The 24484-nt window shown below is 51.3% G+C and overlaps 2 protein-coding genes across 20 annotated transcripts in view; one reads left to right on the forward strand and one right to left on the reverse strand.

Annotated features, from left to right (window-relative positions):
* TNS1 (tensin 1) overlaps positions 1 to 3527 on the reverse strand; it is a 222684-nt gene extending 219157 nt beyond the window's left edge. For 5 of the 16 annotated variants that reach the window (XM_074313037.2, XM_074313006.2, XM_074313023.2 and 2 more), the window contains exon 1: positions 3257 to 3526. In XM_074313037.2, the coding sequence (XP_074169138.1) occupies positions 3257 to 3412 (156 nt within the window). In that variant the 5' untranslated portion in view covers positions 3413 to 3526. Of the gene's footprint in view, positions 1 to 3256 lie in introns of all 16 variants that reach the window. The other 11 variants (XM_019717741.3, XM_074312991.2, XM_074312995.2 and 8 more) reach the window with 4 other exon arrangements.
* Positions 2680 to 24144, forward strand: RUFY4 (RUN and FYVE domain containing 4). 4 transcript variants are annotated; one of them, XM_074313096.2, is made up of 15 exons: positions 2680 to 2794; positions 3102 to 3200; positions 4603 to 4740; positions 4929 to 4979; positions 5867 to 6023; positions 6142 to 6245; positions 7510 to 7635; positions 7957 to 8063; positions 8395 to 8538; positions 9008 to 9077; positions 10211 to 10879; positions 11557 to 11663; positions 17902 to 18048; positions 22242 to 22352; positions 22914 to 24144. In XM_074313096.2, exons 5-15 carry the CDS (start codon positions 5978 to 5980, stop codon positions 23014 to 23016), a joined length of 1734 nt encoding a protein of 577 aa, XP_074169197.1. In that variant the 5' UTR covers positions 2680 to 2794; positions 3102 to 3200; positions 4603 to 4740; positions 4929 to 4979; positions 5867 to 5977; the 3' UTR covers positions 23017 to 24144. The 4 variants fall into 4 exon arrangements, with proteins under 4 accessions (XP_074169197.1, XP_074169214.1, XP_074169219.1 ...); XM_074313113.2 differs by lacking the exon at positions 4929 to 4979; XM_074313118.2 differs by lacking the exons at positions 2680 to 2794; positions 3102 to 3200 and adding an exon at positions 3653 to 4161.
* Positions 24145 to 24484: the final 340 nt, after the last annotated feature.

Below are 24484 nucleotides of genomic sequence, written 5' to 3' on the forward strand. Positions count from 1 at the left end.
TTGAGGGGTTATATGACGTGTGTGTTTATACAGTGGCTGCGTGTGTGTGTGCGTGTGCGTGTGCGGGCAGCCATAGCTTTCATCAGATCCTCAGAGGGATCCGTGACCTCACAAGGTTCAGAACCAGTAAGATCCTTTTCAGCTCTGGGAGGGTCTATGATTATATATAACTAGACTGAGAGAAAGAGGAAGTGATCCAACCATAGCAGAGGGCAATCGATTGAACCCCAGAACTCCCATGACAGATGTGGGACCCCACAACAGGCTGCAGGACCTGGCCTCTGCAGGACAGGGCTCTGGGCTATTGGGCAGAGGCCAGATGAATTGACTGAGGGACTGGCTTTCAGAAAGAGGAGGCAGAAGCAGCCTGGAGTCTCCACCCCTCTGCTCCCTCCACCATCTGACAAGCACCCACTCGTCTTGGGATACAGCAGAGAGTGAGGAGGCGAGCCTGGCACCTGGCGATGCCCTCCAGGCCCCTTGGCGCACAGGTCAGAGAAGGTTTGGCGGGAATGCTCAGGAGGGGTGCCAAGCCCCACCTTCCCTTCTCCCAAGTCTGGCAGGCTGGCATGTGGGGCCAAAGGAGGCTCAGTGTGTACAGCAATCATGAGACCCTGAGGATACCACCTGAGGGGTGCCAGGCCACAACTCCAGGCCCCAATGATCCAGAGCTGGGGTTCAGAGGCCTGGAAGCCAAGGTGGGCATCCCTTCTCAGAGAAAAGAGGAGGAGCGGGCCACAAATTCTGGCCAGGGGAGGAGAGTGGTGTGGGAAATGGAGCCTGAGGTGAGAAAGCAGGCCAGCAGAGAGAGGATGTCAGTGTGGTCTGTGCAGAGGACAGTCTGCTTAGAGGGACAAGTGGGGGCAGCATGCATGGGGGAAGAGGGCAGTATGGCCAGGTGGGGAGGGGGCTGCCCAGAGGGAGAGCAGGAGAGAGGTTAGGGGTGGGGACAGGTGACATGAGCACAGCCTGTGACCCAAGGAGAGGAGCTTGGCCTGCAGAATAGGGATGGGGGTAGGGGGAGGAGGGGAACAGTCTGTGGCAGGAGTGGTGGCATGTCCATGGCAGGGCTGACAGTGGGCGTGCCCTGGCTGGGAGCCCAGATACCAGAGTAGCTTCTAAGCCCTGACTCCTGAGGGGGGCTGACAGCCCAAGAGATGTTTATCCACCACAAGAACTTGGTAAAATGCCTCCGCTAGCGAGGTGATAGACAGCCTGGTTACTCTTTCCTGGGTCACTAAAGTCTCCTGAGACTTGCAAGATGAACAGGGAGTCTGGCGAAGGAGAGAGCAGCCAACAGCACCCCCGCTGGAGCCAGAGCCAGCGCACAGTGGGCACAGGCTGGGGCTGGCACTGAGTGTCGTCCTGCAGAAAAAGCAGGGAGTGAGTCATGGGTGAGTGCCAGGCTCTCTCCAGAGGCCGCTTAGAAACCAGCTCATCCGAATGCAGACAGACACTCGTCCCCATCCGTATCCCTGTGGCTGTCACACACCCACGCCCTGTCCCTTCCCCCTCCTTCTCCTCTCTCCTTGATTTCCCACCTTCAGTGACCCGCTCCTTCCTCCATCTCAGCTGACACTCTGGCCCTCAGGTGGCCCATGTGGCACCTACCCCACAGTTGGCTGCCTGGGGCGTGGAGAAGGTAGGGAGACAAGGAATCCAGGAGACTCCCCAACAGACAAAGTCAAGTCAAGAAGGGTCTGAGAGACAGCTAAGGGAGGCGACTGTGAACTCCCCCTGAAACCTTTGAGGACAGTTCATGAGGCTTGAAGGCAGGGGAGGAAACCAGATAACTTCTGGAGCGGCCATAGGTCTGGGGGTTTCTACCATGCCACCTTCCTGCTCTGGACTCTCTGCCCCTTTGCCAGGACTGAAAAGCAGCAATCTGGGAGGACCAACCAACACGCCCAGGCTTCACCCCACCCAGCTCCACCCTCCCACCCAGGGCCCTAAGCTAGGCTCAGGGCTTCATCAGAGTCCTACCTGGGCCACCAGCCACGGCAAGGGCTCAGTCAACAAGTACGCCCCAGACCCCAAGCTTGTCCCTCACCATGGTCTGTCACCGTGGTGATGACCTGGGCTAGAACTTAGGAAGGATGAAGAGTTTCATTTATAGTAAGTACAGCCTTATGCCTGGCACTGTGAAGTACACCCAAGAATATGCCATAATTCATGCCCTGAGGGACATTCAGTCAAGTGGGGCAGAGGGATCACTTCGGACACACACACACACACACACACACACACACACTCTCACAGACACACTCACACACACACACACTCACATACACACATACTCACACAAACACTTACACATACACACACACACTCACACACTTGGATTCACTGGCGCCCCCAGTGGAGAGGGAGAAAGCGTCAGGGATGGGGCCACAGGTACATTTTGAGGCTCCCTAACACTGTGTGCCCGGATGGACAGATACAAGACACCAGTATAATCCATACCCCACACAGCAAACAAATCTTAGCAGGCTGCAGCTTTCATAGCCCCCAACCAGGTAAGTAGGCTGGGATTCTGCTGGGAGCCTAGAACAAGGTTATGCAGCCCCGAGTGACCTCAAATATCTCCTGTTCCTCCTCCTGGGAGAAATCCAGTGCCCATATCTGTACCAGGCCTGGTGCTTTCTGGACAGACACCTCACCCAGAACAAACACCTGCCTCCCAGCATGGGCCTATCTCCACCCCTCTGGGTCAGTTTCCCACTTGCAAGGCTCCAAGACTTACCCAGAACAGAGAATGCAGGAGCAAGGATCCAACTGCCCCCACCATTCTCAGGTCAGTCCTTGCTCTGGTGGGGTCCCCCCGCCTCAGAAGACCCCCTCCCTCCCGGCTACAGAGCCCTAGTCAGGGACACAACAGCCACAGCTCTGGGAGGAGCACACAGTAAACTCTTGGACCAGCTCAGGGGAAATTAACACTTTCACTGCCTTTCCCAGCACTCCCAGTTCTGCCCCTCTTGGGTGGCTCCTAAACCTCACCTGAACTATTCGCCCATTTAAGGGTCAGGTCCTATATCAGTCTCCTCCCAACAGCACAAGAGAGGCAGGTGAGACCTCTCAGCCTAACTCTGTGCCTTCACCAGGTCCTAGTTCAACCTGCCCCCCTGGGGCAGCCTGCCCTTGCTGCCCACCTCCCAATCACTGACGGGTACTTTCCTGGAGTGGCTCCTTACCTGTCTCAGGTGAGCTGGGCTCTGCCTGCCACCCTCTCCCCACACCCATTCCCTCAGCGCCCTACCTGAAGCAGGAGCCGCTTGCTTTCGGCGCGGGCTGAAGCCCCGGGTTCCCAGCCCTGGGCCCACGCCGGGGACGGGGGACTCCCGGGGGGCTGGGGACTGCAGGGGGGCCCGGGTTCCAGCGCCTCGCAACACACCAAGCTCACCGTGCAGCCCATCCGGCCGGGCGCCCGGCGGGCCGGGACCGGGGCGAGGGGCGGGGACGCGGGCGCCCCGGGAGCTGGCCCGCCCCCAGCCCAGGGCGCCTGGGACGTCTGGAGGGGGGTGGCAATGCCCCCAGCCCGTCCCCTCCCGGAGCCTTCTCTGGCGGCACTGCCAGGAAGCAGGGGGAGTGAGGGCCCGGCAAGGGGCGGTGACAAGGGCGCCCTGACGCAGCCAGTGACAGCGGGAGACCCGAGGGCGGGGGGCGCGGGGAGGGGTGGCGGTGGGGTCCCGGGGACCGGGGCGGCGGACTGGCTGAGTCTGGGAGAGCGAGAAAGAGACCGACGGAGCGAGGGAAGAGACAGGAAGCAGATACGGGGAGATAATGAGGGAGAGACGGGGAGACGGGGACGCGGGGGACAGAGACGGGGGATGGAGTCTCTGCACCAGGGGAGACCAAGTCCGGGAGAGGGAGACAGGCTGGGAGTCGCGCGGGCGGGCAGAGCCCGGCGTGCCAGGGCTTCTGCACAGGCACTTCCTAGAGTTTGTGAAAACTGTAGTCCTTTGGGGTAACTGCTCCTCTGTTCTCTGCCCCCGGGACTAGCCCGTGGGGCTCCCGAGCCTAGAAAAAATGAGAAGCAGGTGATGGAAAGTCTCCAGCCTCAAGGAGGCAGAGCACAGCCAGGGTGGAAGGGCCACAGCCCACCTGAGCAACGCACCTGCAGGGCTCCTGGATACAGCAGCGGTCACTTCCCTCCTTTTCGGGGTGAGCATCAGGGATGAGGATGGCACTGGTGACCAGCCCTCATGGGGTAGTCTACCCGCAGAAGCCTGAGGTAGGCAGGGGGAGGGAGACCCGTGAGGGGACCCGTGTCCTCCCCTCCCCACCTTCATCACACACTAACCAAGAGACAGTAAAAACTGGCCGAGTATCAGATGGGGCAGCATCCCAGCCTCTTTGTGCCACCTGGTGGCAATAAGGAAGAAAGACAAGAGCAAGTGGCTGTGATGAGAAGGGAAGGAAACCTTCACAGCAGAGATTGCCGCTATCTGCTTCCTGCCCACGTGAAGCCGTGAGGCCTTATTTGGCCAACAAGTGAATCTACCCCATGTCACCCATTCTGCCCTGGTGCCCTTGACCTTCCCTCTGCCACTCCTCCCCTGCAGTCTTCTGTTCCTTCCCCTCTGAGCAGGGCTTCCCCCGCAGGGTGCTGGGCTGGGCCCGCCTGAGTCACCTTCCAGGCGGCAAACTCTGGGAAGGCTGTGCAGAGCTCATCGTCACAAGTGGTGGACTCTCAGGCGGCCGTGCCCGCTCTCCATGCCCCAACCAGCCAGGTCTTTCTAGGTGAGTAGAGGAAGACTCCAGGGTCTGGGGGAGGCTGGAGAAGGGAAGTGATGCCAGGAGCAAGGGGCCAAAGAATTTGGATGGATACGAGGGACAGGCAGAGATGCATATAGGTATTCATGGATTTCATAGACATTCTGGGCTGGAAGGGACTTCAGAGACCCTAAGTCTAAACGCTTCATCTACAGATGGGGAAACTGAAGCCCCAGAAAGATGAATGATGTGCCCAAGGTCACACGGTGAGTTGCAGGACCAGGATGGAGACCCAGGCCCCTTGAGTCCCAGTTCAGTGTTCCCTGAACGCCGTACCCCACCCACCCTCCCTTACTTACCCTCATTTCCCACTCCTGTCCCCTCTACTGTGCCCCACGGCTTCTTCATTCCTACCCACTCCCAAAACCACAGCCTGGGAGGCAGGACACATAGGTTTCTCACCCCAAACCCGGTCTTCACTCCAGGATCTCAGAATAAGCCCACTGGCCCTCAGGGAATCACAATATTCCTCTGAGCCCCAGGACCCATTGCAGGGAGAGCAAGCTGAGATTCAACTGGCAGAGAATGGCAGGATTCAAACCAGGTGCCCTGTTCCCCACACACACCAGCATTTGCGCTCAGTCCCAGCTCCAGGGCCTGCCTGGCTTCTGCCTCCCTCTCCCCAAAGGACACTCATTTTCCACTCAGCTGAGGCCTGGAAAGGATGAGAATGTGTATCTCAAGGCTGATGACTGCTCTGGCAAGGCTCCCCGTGGGGAAGAGGGTGATGTTCCCTCAGCCCAGTGTCCACATGGCATGAGCACTGACAGGGCCACTCACGCCAAGTCAGGGCCAAGAGCACAGGCACACAGACCTGAGTTCAAATTCTAGTTTCAGAACTTAGTGCTTTGTGACTTTGGATAAGAGACTTACCCTCTCTGAGCCCCTTTTCCACCTTGTATAAAAGGGAGTTAATAATCTCCTAAGGTTGTTGTGGGGACTGAATGAGACAAAGATGCCAGGCACCCAGGGACGGCTCCATAAGTGGGGGCCACAGCATCATCTTCCCACACTGGCCTGCAATGAAGAGCTGGGCTTTTTTTCCCACCAGTTAGCTCACTGTGACCCTAGAGACACTGCATTCTTTCTCTAGGCTCTGACTCTTCCTTCACATCAGGAAAGAATTGGGCAGCTGAACCCACAGGCTCCTTCTCCTAGGCTGACCTTCCAGAGCCACGAAAAATCACATCATTTTCAAATACTCATGGCAGAGGAGAGGGCTGCCCTCAAGGTCACCAGGGACCTGAAAAGTGAGTGTGCCCTCAGAGATTTTCTGGGACTGAACTGGGGGAGAAGTGAGGGGTCTTGGGAGCCTCTTCCTCAGAGCCCTCACTCCCTGATGTCTGATGTCCACCATCTTCCCCACAGCTGCTGTCTCTGCCATCCTCCAGGGCTACAGGGACGGGCAGTCAGTGACAGATGCCAGCGCTGAGCTGCACAGACTCTGTGGCTGCCTGGAACTGCTGCTACAAGTGGGGCCCTGCCCGCCTCTCCCCTTCCCACCTCTCCCGTCCCCTCTCTCCCTTTCCCTCTCTCCCCTCCCCTCTCTCCAGGCCCAGATAGCCAGGAGGGCTTTCCCAGATACTGAGGGAAAAGCCATGACCTCCCTTTGCTCCCATGCACTGCCTCAGGCCCCTCCACCCGCAAGTCCTCCCTGCCTTCTAACCTCACTCATGGAGGCTGCCATGGTAGCCTGGGAGGTGAGGGGAGGCAAGGCTGAGGTGGGGGGGCTGGAGGCAGCCACCCTGCTCGGAAGAGTAATGTTTCAGAGGCACAGATGTCCGAGAGCTGGCCCTCCTTGCTGCTGGTGAGAGCCCCGATCAGCTTTTACTGAGCACTTACTATGTGCCAGGCTAAGCCTTTATATGCCCACCCTATTTAATTCTCATTCTAACCCCCTGAGGTGTTTGATGACCTGCTCACCCCCCACATACATAAACACATCCTTCCTACTTCTCTGATTGTGTGTGTGTCCGTGTGTGGGTGTGAGGTTTATGTGTGCGTGGAATGTGTATGTGGTGTGCATATGTGAGTCTCCTGCCAGTCTGCCCTCCATCTGCTGCCCCCCGCCACACTGGCCTCCAGGAAGCACATCAGGAAAGCCCATACAGGTGCTTTGCACTTGTTATCCTCTCTGCCTGGAATGTTCATCCGCCAGATATTTGAATAGTAGACTTTCTCATTTCCTTCACATCCAGACTTGAATAGTACCTCCTCAGCGAGGCCTTCTCTAGCCACCCTAATCTAAATGTTTAAGACGCACACATCACACATACCCCGCATATACACACTACACACACACATCACACATGTGTGCACACACCATACTTTCTATTCCCTTTCTCTAGTTTATTTTTCTCCTTAGCAGTCAGCACTATCTCACGTAGTATATGTTTTACGTACTCAGTTTGTTCATTGCCTGTCAGCCCTACCCAGATGTAAGCCATAAGGTCAGTGTGTTCATTGCTGTAGCCCCAGGACTTAGAAATGGGCCTGGCACATAGTAAATAAGTTCTCAGTAAGTATTTCTGGAATGAATGAGAACACTGAAGTCTCAGAGAGGCCAAGCAGCCGGTCCTGGTCACACAGCCAGCAAGGGCAGAGCGAGGCCCTGCAGCCAGGTCTGTCTGTACCAGCCCTTTCCCCTTCACCACATGCCCGCTCAGCATGCTGGAACACTGGGTGGGTACTAGGCGGAAGCATTTCTATGCTTTCTTTCCCATTTCTTGTTCCCAGTTTGAACAGAAAGAACAGAAGAGCTTCCTGGGGTCTCGGAAGGACTACTGGGACTTCCTCTGCTCTGCCCTGCGGCGGCAGCGGGGGAACACAGAGCCAGCTCGCTTCGTCCACTCGCAGGGCAAGGTACCCAGGCTGGTCTCAGCACAATCGGGCCCTGTCACCAGGACTTTGACAGGGGTGGCTTCGGGGCTGGGAGACACAGGCCTGCCCGAGGCCCCTTTCTCACCCATCCCAGCTCCACCTACCATAGACCCTCTTGCCAGGTCCTCATCTCCCAGTAGCCCTGTCCTCAGCACCCCTCCAGCCACCCCCTTTCCTCCCATAGCCCCAATCCCATGACACCCTTTGTCATCTACCAGCGGTTCCCGTCATCTCTCTCTCTGGGCTGGCCGAGTTCCCTCTGTTCTAACCCCCCCCCCAACTTTGCCCCCGTGCACTCTGCAGTTGAAGACCCCTCTGGGAAAAGGCCGAGCCTTCATCCGCTTCTGCCTAGCCCACGGACAGCTGGCCGAGTACCTACAGCTCTGCCTGCTGAACCCAGAGCTCACCAGGTGAGGCTGCTGGGACATGCTCCTACTCACACCATCGGAGCCTACTATCCCTTCTTCGTGAAAGATCCCTCTTTACCCCCAGAAGGATGGTTTAACATCAAGGATGACTAAAATGAGAGTCATGAATGGAAAGTCAAGGAAGAAAGGGCAGAAGGGAAGTTAGAACCCCAGTCTTGGTGCCATCATGATGCGTAGGCCTCCTGCTCTCCAAGGGCCACAACCTTGCCTGGGGAACCGTCCCATTATGGTGTCAGTGGAGGTGGATTCTCTGAAGTCAGGAATGGCAACAGCAGCAGGGCCAAAGGCCAAGGGTGCTGATCTGTTCACACAGGGAATGGTATGGCCCACGGAGCCCTCTGGTGTGCCCCGAACTCCGGGAAGACATCCTGGACTCTCTCTATGCTCTCAATGGGGTAGCCTTCGACTTGGACCTGCAGAGGCCAGACCTGGATGGGGCCTGGCCCATGTTCTCAGAGTGAGTGGGGGCAGCGTGGAGAGAAGCCTCTTCTCGTGCCTGCTGTCAGTGCCGCCACCCATCCCAAGCCAGCCCCAAGCTCTCAGCCTCCAGCCCCATCCATTTCTCCCACCTTTCTTGCTCTGTGAGCCCCTGATTCTCACCTCCTTAGCCTTCTGTTTTCCCAGCGTAACCTCATGATATCCCATGATGCTGCATAGAATGCATATTCACGAAAGAGTGGTTGGGTGGCTGGGGTTGAGGGTTAGAAGGATTAATGGATGGTGGGATGTTGGGATGGAATGGATGGATGAATGGAAGGGATGTATGGATGGATGGGGGGGGGATGAATGAGTGAGCGTGGGAGGGCGGGAAGGTGGCAAAGGAGGTAGGATGAAGAGGTGGTTGGAAAGACGGGATATCCTGCGTCTGAAGACCAAGACCACTGCTGGAGAGAGGCCCGGGGTCCCCATGACCCTTTCACTTTCAGGTCCCACTGCTCTAATCCCAGCCGGACCCCAGGAAGAAGACCCAGAAAGACCAAAGATTCCCCAAAGGAGGTGCTTCTGCCCCACCTTCCCTCTGAGTTGTCTCTTCTCCATCTCTGCTGGGACCCCCCAGGTTGAGCAGTAACTAAGCCCTAACCCAAATGGACTGAGTGAGAGGCCCGTGTGTGGACCTGGGGACTGGGTAGCCACAGAAGTGAAGGCTCATACCCCTAAGGTGGTGGGGATATCAGGGAGAGAAAAGGACAGCTGACGCCACCTGCAGGAGCCAGCGGGGCTCAGAGGAGCAGGAGGTGATGGGGAGGGTGACCTAAAGCTTGTAGGAAACAGACCAGGGAAACAACCTCTGCTGGACAATTTGCAAACTCAATTCAGTTCAGGGAGCCATTGAAGAGTGAGATCACCTGGTTCAAATCCCGGCTCCATCCCTTAAAAACCACTGTCCTTGGGCATGTTACTTGTCATGCCCCACAGGGAGGCTGTGAGGATGCATTGAGACAGACCATGTGTACCGCCACATGCTCAGTAAGCAGGAGCTTGCAGTACCATTATCCCACGCGCTCACTTTGCACCCCCACCAGCTTCCAGGCACCAAGTACAGATACTATGAGGACTCAGTCTCTGACCTAAAAGAGTTCCAGGTCTGTTCAGGGAGACAGACCCTAAAGGAACGCGTTGCAACATGGCATGTAAAGTGCAGTGACACAGACATGCAGAGAGGAACGCTTCTTGGCACAGGTGACCCTTAGCTGGCTGTCAGTCTATCAAAGCTTTTACCACAACCTGACAAGACAGATATTATTATTCCCATTTTACAGACAAGAAAACACAAAGAAGTCAAGTTCAGGGGGAAGGGAAGAACTGAGGGGAAACCAGATCCACGCAGAAGAGAGAAGTGAAGGAGTGAGAAAGTGAGGCTAGAAGTGAGGGAGGAGAGGGCACTGAGAAGCACTGCTGCTCCCCGACCAGATCAAAGTTGGGGCCTCGGATCAGATGACTTGAGGTGTTAACATTCAGATTCCTGGGCCTTACCCCAGATCTGCTGAATCAGTACTTCCAGCGGGAGGACCCAGGAATCCATATATTTAGCAAGCCCGTGTCGCATTAGGCCTGTGGCCTCTCCCATGCACCAGGTCGGTGAATTGGTACAGAGAGGGATGGTGATGGGCTTGGGGACTTCTCTGCAGATCTCAACAGTAGATGCGTACCCCAAAGGAGTCCAACCGGAGGAGCCGCACACCGGCCTGCGAGACGCACCAGGGGAGGAGGGATTGGCTGGACTCCGCAGGTCATGGCAACACAGGCATCTTCCTCCCTTTTTGGAAAAGAAGCGAGAAGATCCCAGGAGCCTCAGGACCCCCCAGAGCGTGTGGCAACCGGAGGGGGAAGAGCCGCAACAAGACAAGGAGATGGGCGCCCCAAGGATGGGGATCAGCCTGGAGAACTCAACAGCCAGCGTCGAGGGGCCGGGGGAGGGAGCCAGGTGTGCTCAGAGGAAGGTGGTCGGGACAGAGGGTGAGGGCAGAGGGTTTCTGCTGAGTGCAGAGGGTCAGAGAAAAACAAAGGGGAGTCACGAAGCGGAAGCAGAGTGGGGTCAGGTCCAGAGGCTGTGGGTCTCCAGCCCTAGAGAGACAGGCAGGTACAGAGAACAGACAGGTACAGAGACAATAGAGGATGCAATGTCAGGCAGCAGGTGGGAGAGGAAAGTGCCTAGCATTCCAGGGGAGCCCCAGGTCCTTCAGGGCCTGGGAACAAAGGAAGGTTCCATCACAGAGAAGCCACAAGAGCAAACAGGAATGACTGGTGTGACCAGGAGGGAGGAGGAAGCAGAGGTGGCCCTGCAGGATACGGTCAAGGTGAGAGCAGTTGAGTTCTGTACCTCTCTGTTCTCCCCTCTCTCAACTGGCCCACAGACAGGCATCTTCATGGTATCCTGGGGACCATTCCAACTCACAGATGAATATTTATTAGGCAGCACAGGATTATTATTTGGGGATATCTTTTGAAAGCTCTGCATTCCTCAGTGAACCACAGTCCCCACCTCTCCTTATTGCCTCACACCAGGCCCACGTTATTCATCAATACTACCTGCCGAGCCCTTGTATGCACTTGAGTTTGAGTTCCCTTCCCAATAGTTCTTCGGGGAAGTTACTCGTTCTCAGTTTCCATAGCCCTTGTTATTAGCAGGTTTCTCCCCAATATCTGAGTGCTGCTGTTGCAGACCCCACCTAGTTGTTCTGTTGTAGATGCTTCTCCTGGAGGTCACCCAGGATTGTTTTCAAGCCTTCTTCAGCCTCCTCCCTAGCCAGAGTCTTCATGTCCTTGAGCTTTGTAACTTCTATCCTTCAATAAAAGAAGAAATGGTGGATCCAGGCTCATGCAGGGGCAGAGCCAGGCATCACCTATCCCAGCACTGTCCCTGGTCCTGGCCTGAAGTCTCATGGGAATGTTTGCCAGGTCAGTCCCTGGACTGGGGTCTCTGCCCTCCTTCTTCAGCTTTCCTTTCCCTTCCTTCTCCCCTTTCCTCCCCCAGAGCCTCAGACATAAGCTCCAGAAGACCAAGGAGCAGGCCCAGCGCCAGGGGCAGCTGCTACAGGAGCAGGAGGGGGAGTTGAAGGCACTGCAGGAGCAGCTCCGCAGGTAACCTTGGCAACCATGAGCACACAGGGGCCTGAGAGCAGGGTGGCTGGAGGGGCCGGAAGCGCTCCCTGACTCCTGCTGGCATTCAAGGTCGGCAAGCGTCTTCTGAGCACCTCCTGTACACCAGGCCCTGAGCAGGGCACCCCTTGAGGATGCTGAGGCATGTCGGGCATTGTTCCTGCCCTCAAGGGCTCCCACCTTCCCCTCCCATCCCTTCCCTCCCCCTTGCCAGCCCCCTCCTTCATTGGCCTCTCCAGTAACCCCCAGGAGAGATCTGTGCCTTCTGTCCTTCCCTTCCCTCCCACACTCATCTCTGCCCCTTCCTGCTGCCTCTTCTGAGCTGCTCCGCTCTGTTTGCAGTCCACTCTCCCTGCCCCACCACACTCCTGCCCTGCTAACTCTTTCAGTTTCCGTCTGCTCCTCTGTCTGTCTCTCATTTTCCTGTTCCTGGTTGCACAACCTCTTTCACTCTCTTGATAATCATCATCATAGTTATCATTTACTGAGCACTTACAACATCCCTGGCACTGTTCTAGGTGCTTCCTTAGATAGGTTCTCCAAGAACCCCTATTTTATAGATGAGCAAACTAAGGCTCAAAGATGCTACACAATTCACCCAACATCTGAGTAGAAGAGCTGAGATCCAAACCCTCGCAGCTTACTCTGAAACCAGTGGGACGAAACATTACCCCTCAGGCAATATTTTGAGTGTCTGTATCTCAGTCTCTTTCTCTCTCCCCCTCAGCATCTCTCACCAGCATCTCTCCCCATCAGCATATTCATCTTCCCATCATCACTTTAACCTCAAGAGCACACTGTTTTGTCTACGTTTCCTCCCCAGTCTCTCAGTGCCTCAGTTTCTCTTTCATAATTTATTTTTAATATATCTCCACCATGCCAAGATGTTCTTTGGTTTGATTCAGTCTCATTGTGTCTCTGCCCCTTGGTGTCTGTGCAACTCAGTCTGCCCGTCTGCCTCTGTCTCTCCTACATGGCTGACCCCTGCCCCGGGGCCCGGAGGGCACCAGGCCAACCCCCAACAAAGCCTGGTTAGCTGTGATTCAGACTGAATCATAGGACAGTCTACTGACTGTCTGCTTAACAGACTGAGAGAGGCCAGGGGTCCAGAAACCAACCTTTAAAAGCCCCCGGGTCTCCTCCCCCTGGACACTCAGCTGACCCCAGCAGTGTGGTCAGCAAAGATTCCCATGATTCAGGCCCTAAGTGAGTGCAGGGACCTCGCCCCCACCCCCAAGGGCTTTCTCTAGGGATCAAGACAGCCTGGAGGGAGCAGCTGGGAGGCTCCAGGGAGATACCCAGTCCCAGCCTACTCCCTGCAGCTGGAGATCCCCGTCTCACAGATTGCCATCCTGCCACCTGTCATCCTGTCCATCATTCATTCATTCCACAAATACTCAGAGAGCCCACTCTGTGCTAGGGCTGTTCTATGTGCCAGAAATCATCTCCTGAGCAAAACACAAAACTCCCACCCTTGTGGAGAGTACATTCTAGTAGGGGAGACAGTCAATAATGTGATAAGCAAGTAAAATACATAGAATGTCAGATTGTGATAAGTTCTAAGCAGAAAAAGTAAAGCAGGGAAAGAGAACAAGAAGTGTCAGGGCGTGATATCATATAAGGTTGCATGGTCAGGGAAGACCCTGAAAAGGTGATGTTTGAGTAAAGACCTGGAGGAAGCGAGGCACGAGCCATTTGGAGATGTGGTAGAAGAATGCTCCGGGGGAGGGAACAGCAAGAGAAAGCCCTGAGGTGAGTAGGAATGGGCATGGCAGGTTCTAGGAACATCCGGGAGGCCATTATGTCCCCAGTGGAGTGAAGGAAGGAGAGGATGTAGAAAACATTTGTCAAGAGGGTAAAGGGAACCAGGTCCCAGAGACCCTAGTAGGTCATCAAAAGGACCTTGGCTTTAAGTCAGAGTGAGATGAGAACCATTGAGAGTTCTGAGCAGAGAAAAGGGACATGACGTGACTGTTTGTTTTAACGTTAAAAATGTTTGCTTTTTTAAACATTTCAATGGTTTTTAGTGGATTCACAAAGTTGTACATCGATCACCACAATCAATTCTAGAACATTGCATCACCCCAAAGAAAAACCCTGTACCTGTTAGCAGTTACTGCCCAATTCCTCCCAACTTCCCCAGCGTAGGAAGCCCCTAGTCTGCTTTCTGTCTCTAGATGTGCCTATCCTGGACTGACCTGTGTTTTCAAGGGCTCACGCCCGCTGCTCTGTAAAACTAGTCTGTGGGGAAGCAAAGGTGGAAGCAGGGAGACCAATGAAGTAGCCACCCCACCACGCAGGGGACGGGGACGGTCCCTCAGACCGCACTGGAGGCCATGGACGTGCAGAGAGGCTGATCCCTCTGGACCAACTGTGAGTTCGGGCTTCCTGAGAAATTGGACAAGGGGTCTGAGAGAAAGACAGAAGTCAAGAACGACCCCGAGTTTTCTGGCCTGGAAAGCTTGAGTCACCACTAACCCTCTGCTGTGGCAGAGCAGGTTTGTGGGAAATGCTCAGGAGTTGAGTTTTGAGCATGTTAAGTTTGAGACACCTGTTAGACACTCAAGAGGAGCCACTGGGCAGGCAGTTGAGTGTGGAGTTCAGGAGAGAGGCATGGGCTGGGGGGCCTACTGGGGAGTCACTGAAATGCTGATGGTGAGTAACAAGCTCTTAAGGCTGGGAGAGTATACTCCCAGCGTCAGGGAACTTAGGACCTGGCTCTTGCGTAAAGGGGTCATGGGCATCCAACTGGTGACAGGTACCTCACCACCAGCAAACAGAAGTGCCGCGGGGCCCATTTAGTCAGTCAACAATATTTGTTGTGCCTCTACTATGCCATGGGGGGCCAGGGGAGAGGGGGGATGGACAGCAGTGCACGGAACAGGCAATGTCTGCTTTCACAGATCTGGAAGATAGACAATAGATCAACAAATGGAAATATTGGTATCAGGTAGTCATAAGCCCTGGAGAAAAATCAATCCAGGAAAGGGGAGAGAGAGTGACACAGGAGAGTCTTCTAGATTTAGAATCAGGGAAGCCCTCTCTGAGGAGGTGACATTTGAGCAGAAACCCCAACCAGGCAGATATCTTTGAAGAGTGGTCCAGACAGAGAACCGACAGATGCAAAGGCCCAGGAGAAGTGCTCTTGAGGACCAGCCTGCCATGTGGCTGCAGCAAAGGGAGAGCAGTCTAAGCAGGAGCTCTCATGGTCTGACTCATGTTTTAAAAGATTACTCTGGTTGTGCTATGGAGAACAGACTGAGAGAGGGCAGGGGTACAGAGCCCCAGGCTGGATGCATAGGTAGGACACAGCAGACCATTCATTCCACAGGGCCCAGAGCAGATCAGCCCCGGCTGTGAAAATACGCTTGGAACTGAGCTTTGGGACTGCCAACACCCACTTGCCAGCTTTCTGGCTGTGGGGTTCTGGGAAAACAGCCTTCCCTCTCTGACCTGAGGGCCCTGATTTGCAAAAGGAGGTGGTTGGATCTCTAAAGTTCCTCCTTCCAACTCAGATGCTCTGTGAGACCTTCTTCCCATGCAGGTGGGTTTCCTCTGCCCTCTGGGTAATACGTCAGTACAAAAGGGATTAGGACAGGTACAGATGGAAGAGGTCCTCAGATGGGGAACTAGGGAGATGTCAGCCCCACCCCCTCCCTCCTTGGGTGGCAGCACTGAGCTCCTTTGAGGCACGCCGGGTGCTGTGAGGCTCCATTCCTTGCTCCCACCTACTGCCCTCTCAGCACTGGTGCCACAAACCACTGGTGGTCAGGACCCAGTATGGATGCAAGTGTGGGGAGGCAAAAAGAGATTACAGCTGTACAAACCTGCATCCGGGTCTCTGCTCCCTCCACGTGTCAAACGGTGTGACCCTGGGCAAGAGTTATTCCCTCCCTGAAGCTCCATTTTCTTTCCTATAAAATCATTATAGTTCCTGTCCCCATAAATTTGTGAAAATTAAATGAAACGAGACTATTAAAGCACTAAGCTAAGTGCCTGTCACATAGTAGGTGCTCAATAGACTTTAATTCCTTCCTTGTCCCCTCCTACACGAAGAGTGTCTGTCACCCCCTACTTGAAATACCTCATTGGCTTCCCCTTACTTGCACTGAGATTCAAGTCTACTTCTCCGGGGGCCACTGATCAGGCCCTGTCTACCTCCCGCCTCCTCTCCGGCCTCTCCCACCCCTGCCACTCATGGTATTCTAACTTCACTAGCTTTCTTTCAGTTCCTCGAATAAGCCAAGTTCTTTCCAACTTGCAGACCTTGGCAGGTGCCCTTCTCTGGCTGTACATGGCTGACTTCTCATCTTTTAGATCTGCTCCAACGCCACCTTGTCTAAGAAGCCTTCCTGAGTGCTCTCTCAAGTCTCTGTCTCAGCTCCTCATTTATCGCTGTCACATACTGAGCTTAATTATTTTATTGGTCTATCGCTACATTTTATTGTGGGGTTTTTTTTAATTCTTTTTTTTTTATTAGTTTCAGGTGCACAAGACAAAGTGCTACTTAGACATTTATCATTTATATCCCTCACACTGTGTGAACCCTCCTCCCCCCACCCACATTTTATTGTTTTGACCAGTGCCCCAAACATGCTATAAGCTCCACCAGGAGCCATAGGCATTGCTCCATTTCTTGCACACAGTAGGTGCTTAATAAATATTTCCTCCCACCACAAAGCATAGTGTTCACCTTAAGGCCTGTACTGGCCACACCAGAGGCCTTGGGATCACTGGGCAAGTAAACTGGCCCAGAAAAATGAAATCAGCAGCTGAGAAATGAGGAGGCTGAAGGCTAGAATGGTCATTAGAAGTCAAAACATGGCCCTGACCCAATGCCTCAGCACAAAAACACTCTTTCTTAAGGCTGGCCTTTTGGGAATTCCAGTGGCTATCTGTTGTTGGTTTGATGTCATGGCCCACGCAGTTTTCTTCCCTACAGCATGCTACATGGCAGCGTTTTAAAAATTAATAATTCCTCTCATTGTCAAGCCTCTCACAAGCTTCTTCCTTCCCCTAAACACACGCAAGCCCAGGATCCTGAGCACGCACGTGCACACACATCCAGAGGTCACGGGACGTGCATCACCATCGCAACACCCTCCCTTCGGAGCAAAGGTGTAAGAGGCTGGGACCTTTTCACTTCCAGTCCAGTAGACATCTTGGAGCCTTGTAGGAAGCCACTAAAGACCAAAGAAGGGGCAAGAATGGAGCTGAGGAGATTCCAAGGCCAAAACTGAAACAGCCATTTAAGAAAGCCATATGCTTATTATTACTGTTTTGTAATTGAAAAGACAATGTAACATAATTTTTCAAAATATTTTAAAGCCAAAAAATTAGCCCATATCCTACGCCATTTACCCACCTTCCCCAAGCACCACAGTGGTTTTCATGGGCACAGCCTGTCCAGCCTGGATTCCCAGACACCCACCTTCCCCCAGACAGCTGCCATGACTGTGAGCGTGCCTTTCAAGAAATTTATATTTTAAAATGGAAATATTTTTTAAAAGAAAACAAATGGAAATGTTGGGTCGTCTCCTCTAAAGGAATACACAAGACTAGGCCCTGTTTTCATTTCTCCGAACAGTTAGTGAGGGATCAGCCAATAGGTGTCGGTCAACACAGTGCTATTTTATGTGTGGTGTTGTGTGTATGTGTGTGGGGGGTGTTGCGTGTTGTGTTGAGAGTGTATGTGTTGTGTGTGGTGTGTGTGGTGTTTCGTCAGTATATGTGGTAGGTGGTATATGTGTTGGGTGATATGTAGTGTGTGGTGTATGTTGTGTTGTGTGTGTGGCATGTGTCTGATGTTTGTGTGGTATGTATGGTGTCTTGTGAGTGTGTGTGTGGCATGTGGTGTGTACGATGTGCTTTGAATGTGTGTGTGGTGTGTGTGCTGTATTGTGAGTGTATATGGTGTATGGCATGTGTGTATGTATAGTGTGGTATGTGTGGGCAGAGTGTGGTGTGTGTGTTGTATGTGTTGCGTTGTGAATGTGTATGTAGTGTGGCATGTGCGGTATGTTTGTGTGTGTGTGTGTATGTGTAGCTTGTGGTGTGTGTGTGTGTCTGTGTGTGTGTGTGTGTGTGTGTGTGTGTGTACGTATGTATTTCAGCTGCAGGGGGCACCATCAGCCTCCCACAAGGGCTCTTTGTCAGGCAGAAACCCAGCCTAGCTCAGTCAAATGCTGAGCCTTTTTTCCTCTCTTCTTTCTGTGCCCAGGTGTCAGGAAGAGAGGGCCCAGCTGCAGGCAGAGCTGGAGCAGAAGCAACAGGAGACTGAAAGGAGGGACGCCATGTATGAGAAGGAGCTTGGAGGGCAGCGGGACCTGGTCCATGCCATGAAGAGGAGGGTGCTGGAGCTGATTCAGTAAGGTTGGGGACAATAGGTGCAGAAGGGGGGATGGTGTGGGATGTGAGGCTGGGGAATGAACATTCTGCTCCACTAACAACTAGCACACAGGTTTCAGGACCTTTTAGACATATTAACTCTGTTTCTTCTTTTAGCCACCCCCTGCCATTATCCCCATTTGACAAACGAGGAAACTGAGGGTCAGAGAGGCTGACTTGGCCACCAAGTACACACAGCATATAAATTGCATAAAGCCCTCTGACTCTAAGGCATGCCCCCACCCAACCCACGCCCACATACATACACACTTACCAAGCTTAAGAGAAGGGAAAGGAGCTAATGCTTGAGAAGGAACTGGGAGAAGCGGGAGGTTAACCAAGAGGTAATCGCAAGAACTACACTTGCCTGCCTACTGGACTTCCTCAGACCAGGGGGTCTCTGGGCCCGTCTTGAGTCAGCTGTCCTAGGTTCCAGAGGCTGAGCTCACCAAGCTCACTGAGGGGTGGAGGAGATGTGAGAAGCCTGGTTTCTGTTCTTCAGTTTAGTGGGAACATAATTCACAGATATGTGTTATCCTTTACACAATTCAAGAAGTAAGAGACCACTGGACTCAGGTTCCATTATAATTGGAAGGTTGCTGTGGGATCATCTAAGAGTAAATCCTCTTGCACAAAATCCAAGTGATATTAAAGATGAGAAAAGAGAGAGATCAACCTGACAAGAACACACAAAAAATTTAAGGAATGATCTCCTCCAAGAAATTGTTAACTGGGAGGAACGGAGACATAAAAAAGTTAGCTATATATCTTACAAAAGAATTTAAGGTAGCTAACAATTATATATATATATATATAATAATTATACACATATATATGTGTATATATAGAGAGAGACAGACAGACAGACAGAGAGACAGAGAGACAGAGAGATAATATATATAATGTATATATGATTATTAAAAAAAAATAGAAGATTTTATGGAAGACAAAAAATATATACCCTGAAGAGTTAGGATTAGGGTTAAAACTAAGCTCTGAGCATCGTGGCAGCAGGGTCAAAAAGGGAAACACAGAAAGTTGCCTAAATTTCACTGTCCATTCAAAGGAAACATACCAGTTCATCAGGAGAGACAAATGTTTTTCTTAGAGCTAAAGAAATTCATTCCAAGGTCCCAAACTATATAACATAATATCCCTTGCAAAGCATATCGGAAGATATGGCCCTAAGCAAAAAATGAAAGAAAAAAAATAGCCACAGAGGTTGATTTCTGCATCAAGTTGGTAGACTGACCACAAAGCATTTATTCTCCATTCTGAGATGTGACTAAAATGATTTTAAAAGAATAAAACAACAGAGAGAAAGGTGGAGGAGCCAACCACAGATGAGAGATATCCGCTAATTTCCAGAAGCCAGAAAATGGATAGAGAAGTGGATACTGGATTGAGCCCAAGTTAGAACTTCAGGGCTCAGAGATGCCAGGAGCAAAGATGGCAAATGTGAGATGAGGAGCAGAAATCACGAAAATCAACTGATGAAGTCAGTAGAAAATGCAGTGTACACCCCCAGCTTTCTGCTTGCTCCCCAACTGCAGAACATCCCACAGTGAGGGGCTTATCTCCCAGGCAAAGAATTAAAAGGTCCTCATGGAGAGATACATAGATGTTCCAAATAAAAGAGCAGTGCGTGCCAGCATTTGAGAGTCTGGTGTGGCAGATAGCTAGCTCCCTGCCTTATCACTCTTAAAGGGAAGCCACAAGTCAAACACCCTGTGCACTACTTGGAGCTCCAGCAGCTTTTATCACCTCTTTCTTAGACATGAAATGGCCACCAAGGATCCCCACACATTTGAGGAGAGTCTAGAACATGAAGGGGAGAGACAAAGATATATAAAAAAAAGGAAGATCCATCTCCCATGAAACAAGATGTTGTGAAAAGCAACGTCAAAAGATAAACATTATTGGAAATTAAAAATATTGCTGAAAAAATGTTAAATGAACGAGGATTGGTAAAGTATGATGAAGTAATCTCTCAGAAAGTAGAATAAAAAGCACAGCAAGATGGAAGGCATAATTAGAGATATAAAGAATCAATCCAGGAATCCCAGTATCTTCTTGAACTGACAGGAATTCCAAAAAAGGACAGAATAAAATGGAGAAGATTATCAGATAAAAACATGAGAAACTTTCCCAGCTCTGATGGACACAGTTCTTCAGATTTAAAGATTTCAGTGAATGACAAGCACAATAAGTGAAAAGGGGAAAAACCTCACATCTGAATACATCATTGTGAAATTTCTAGAACAAAGACAAGGGAACTATCCTAAATGGTCCTTTCAAAAGAAGTAGAACCCAACAAATGCTAAGAATCAATGATGTAATACTTTCAAGTTCTGGGGAAAGCTGAGTTTTGCCCTAGAATTCTATGGGCAGCCAAACTATGAAGCAAGTGGGGAAGGTGATGGAGGAAAGACATTTTTTCAGACGGACAGGTTACAGAAAATTTACCTCCCACACGGCCTTTCTTAAGAAGTTAATTAAGGATGTGTCCCAGAAAAACAAGGAAGTTAAGCCAAAAAAAGGAGAAGATGTGGAATTCAGGAAACAGTAGCTCTAGCCCAAGGAAGACGTGGGAATTCCCAGGATGCCAAGTGGGAGGCAAGGCCAGGAAGCAGTGAGTTCAGGCTGTAACAGAAGTATTGAGGGCTCAGGAGAAACATCTCTGGGGAGAAAGAGAATCAATAAAACACCTGATATGATGAAGAATTGGGGTGGGGGGATAAGTAGGCTATGTTAAAGTCATGCAAGGAACAAAGGAAGGCAACTAGACAGTCTTACCAAAAAAAAAAATTTCCAAGAAGGGAAACACAGTTCTGCTTGAAGCAATATGCTTATATATTGTCTAATAATGTAAATACTATTCATTGATTTTTTTCAATGTTAGACTCAACCTAAAGACAAAGCACAGAAAACAATTACAATTAATGAACAAACATCAGTGCTACCACCTGAATAACACTAAGTATATAACACAGTCCAATAGAATTTTCTGTGAAGATGGAAATGTTCTATATTTGTCCTGTCCAATATGGTAGCTACTAGTCAGATGTAGCAATTGAGTACTTCAAATGTGACTGGTGCAACTGAGGGATGGAAGTTTTCACTTTACTTAACTTTAATTAAGTTACATACACATTGAAATAGCCACATATGGCTAGTGGCTACCCTATTGGGTGCTGCAGGAATCTATGACAAGGTAGGGGAAAGAGAAGAGGTGAAGAGAAGGGATGCTGGTGTCATCATATTACAGAATGGCAGACATAAGTCTCTACCTATAGTTAATAGAATGAATGAGAAATAAATGTGTGAGTATATTCTGTAAAAGTCCAGTAGTTACCAATAGAGGAACCAAAAATAGGGATATAACTACATCAGGAGGAGGGAAAAAGACCTCGTGGAAATGGTCATAAATGACATAACTCCTTTGACATCAAGGCAAGGAGCGCCATAGAAGATGTTCTCTATTGATAAATCAAGGAGAGAATATGAGCATGTTACTTAAATATAGAGCATGTTACTTAAATATAGAAGTACTCTCAGGAGAAAAAGCGAAAACATGTAAGAAGTGATTTGCCACTGAGAATGGGAAGGAGTGGGAAGGGTGTCTATTGCCTTCTGATATAGGTCCTTCTATACTGTTCGGTTTTTAAATCATGGGTATGTATCATTTCGATAAAAATTTAAAACAACCCACCTCCCTAAACATCCTTTAAAAAAACACAGTGAAGATAGTTGTGTAGGGGCATAAACACACATAACTCCAAGGCAGTTTGTACTGAGTGGCAAATGAGAGATAATAAGCATTGTAATAGGCGTCTGGAGCATGAAAACCCAGGGGGCCTCTCCCATCAGGGAGCACTCCTTAGAGTAGGTAAGAGATGAGCCTGTTCTTAAATAGTAGATCAAGATTATTTTGGGCAAGTGGGACCTGGGTGTCACCATCCATCTTCTCAGAAAGACTGGACACTCACTGATCTCTCTTATGTGTGTGTCTCTCTCACTGTCTCTTTCTCTCTCTCTCTCTCTCTCTCTCTCTCTCTCTCTCTCTCTCTCTCTCTCTCTCTCTCTCCCCTCCTCCCCTTCTCTCTGTGTGTGTGTGTGTGTGTGTGTGTGTGTGTGTGTGTGTGTGTGTTTCCACCTCCATGCTCCCATTAGAGAAAAGGATAACCTGTGGCAGAAGGTCCAGCATCTCTCTTCCGTGGCCCCTGGATGCTGTGTCAGCTGTAGCAAGCTCTTTGGCCGGCTGTCTCGGCGTTACCCATGCAGGTAATTGGTATGACACAGAATCCTTCCTCTGGGACAACCCAGTTTCCACCAGCCCATAGCCCTCTGCTCACTCCAGGAAAGGGAGGGACACAGAAACTGGGCATTTATGAAAGGCCACTTAAAGCTGGCCACTCATGTTACCCAGAGCTTAGCAGAGACATGAATAAGAGCAGTGAAGAGTGATCAGACAGGAATGGTGTCTGACGATGGGATGGTGTAACCCTTCTTAGAATAAACTGATTCATGGTCTTCTCATCTGGGAAGAGATTTCCTGTACAGAGGAAGATGCTCCCCTCATCTTCCTCTGGGAACATGGTGGCAGGACAAGCAGGAGGAGAGAGGAAAGTGGGCCATCAGGAGAACCTGCCATTTGGACTTAAGGACCCTGGAGGGCTGTGGCATCGGGACAACCTTTAGGAAAGTGAGGCCTCCTGACACAGACTCAGAGCCATTCTGCTGGGAGATGAGAAACAGACAGATGGAGCAGAGGTTCGAACCCCATGACCCTCTGTCCTGTACGCACCCATGTGCACTCCCCACTCTTTCAACCTCTGCTCCCAGGTTCTGTGGAGGCTTGGTCTGCCATGCCTGCTCTGTGGATTATAAGAAGCGAGAGCGCTGCTGCCCACTCTGTGCCCAGAAAAGAGAAGCCCAGGGCATCTGACCAAGACCCACCCAAGACTGGCTAGCCCATCTCACCCTTCCCTCGGCCCTTCCCAGACCTCTGGTCTGACCAGGCCGACCTTCTAGAACTCGGTGACTTAAGGCGGACAGCACTTGTATGGCCAGACTGTGGTGCGGAGAGTCGAAGGGCCTAGGCTGGCAGTCAGGAGACAGGTGTGAGCCTTCATCTACAACTGATGAGCTGAGCGACTTTGGCAAAGCCCTCAGCTCCTCAGTCTTTTTCTGTAACATGAGGGAGTCGGGCGCCATCCACTCTAAAGTCCCTTCAGGCTCAGAAAGCCCTTGACCAAAAATAAGGTCCAGTGGTCCTGACATTTCTCCTCCATACTCCCTCCTCCCCCAGCCCCCACTTCAAGACACTGCACAGATAGCATCTTCCGGTGCTTTCTGCCTAGAGTCTGTTTCAGGGTCAGTTTTTGTTGTTTTTCAACAGCTTTCTTAAGGTACTATTAACATATAATACAATTCACATAAATTGTACAATGTGATGAGTTTTGACTTTAATTTACATCCATGAAACTATCACCATATTCCAAATAATGAACAAACACATCCATTAGCCCCAGAGTTTCCTCGTGCCCTTTGTAATCTCTCCCTCCCCCTCCCCTGTTCCCCCCTCCCCTGTCCTCATCCCCAGGCAATGACTTGCTTGCTTTCTGTCATTAGAGACAGGTTTGCATTTTCTAGAGTGTTATATAAATGGAATCATACCATCTGTACTCTTTATTGTCTGCCTGCTTTCATTCAGCATATTTATTAATATTTTGAGATTCATCCATGTTGTTGTATATATCCATAGTTCCTTTTCACTGTTGAGTAATATTCCACTGCATGGATATACCACAATTTGTTCCCACAATCACCTGTTGCCAGACATTTGGGTTGTTTCTAATTTGAGGCTATTACAACTAAGTTTGCTATAACCATCCGTGTACAAATCCTTGTGTAGACATATTCCTGTATTTCTCTTCGGTTAATACCTACAATGAAATAGCCAGGTCATGTGGCAGGTGTGTGTTTAAGAAACTGCCGAGTTATTTCCCACAGAGGCTATACATTGTACCTTCCTGCCAGCAGCGTGTGGGAGCCCCAGTTGCTCCCCAGCACATCGGGGTTTGGTGGGCAGGAGAGGAGGCACGGACATGGGACTTGGGCCTCTTCGTCCTTCCCTTCCAACCACTGTGGTGAATTGATCGTCCCAGGTGGTGAACACCTGGAGGGAGGGGCGGAGCCTAAGTGACTCTCTGTGTAGTGCTGACTCAGCTAGACTTTAATCAAGACAGTTGATATGGACTCACGGAGCTCCATGGTACAAGATTATATCTTCTGATGGCCCAAGAAGTCTTTTGCAAATTACATGTTACTGACTGGGCACTCAGCTGTGGTGTTTCTCAGAATACTGTTTCTGAAGGAGTGTGGGCCCCTCTCTATGACAAGGCAATTAGCCT

This window comes from Rhinolophus sinicus, chromosome 17, assembly GCF_057876585.1.
Source record: "Rhinolophus sinicus isolate RSI-liver-muscle chromosome 17, RSI-T2T, whole genome shotgun sequence".
Taxonomy (NCBI): Eukaryota; Metazoa; Chordata; class Mammalia; order Chiroptera; family Rhinolophidae; genus Rhinolophus; species Rhinolophus sinicus.

Bases quoted from the DNA above. Each gene is read 5' to 3' on its own strand.
- RUFY4 (XM_074313096.2), top strand. From the start codon at position 5,978: ATGGCAGAGGAGAGGGCTGCCCTCAAGGTCACCAGGGACCTGAAAA. The intron at 6,024-6,141 runs GTGAGTGTGCCC...TCTTCCCCACAG, and splicing joins GGTCACCAGGGACCTGAAAA to CTGCTGTCTCTGCCATCCTC. The intron at 10,880-11,556 runs GTGAGAGCAGTT...TTCCTCCCCCAG, and splicing joins CCCTGCAGGATACGGTCAAG to AGCCTCAGACATAAGCTCCA.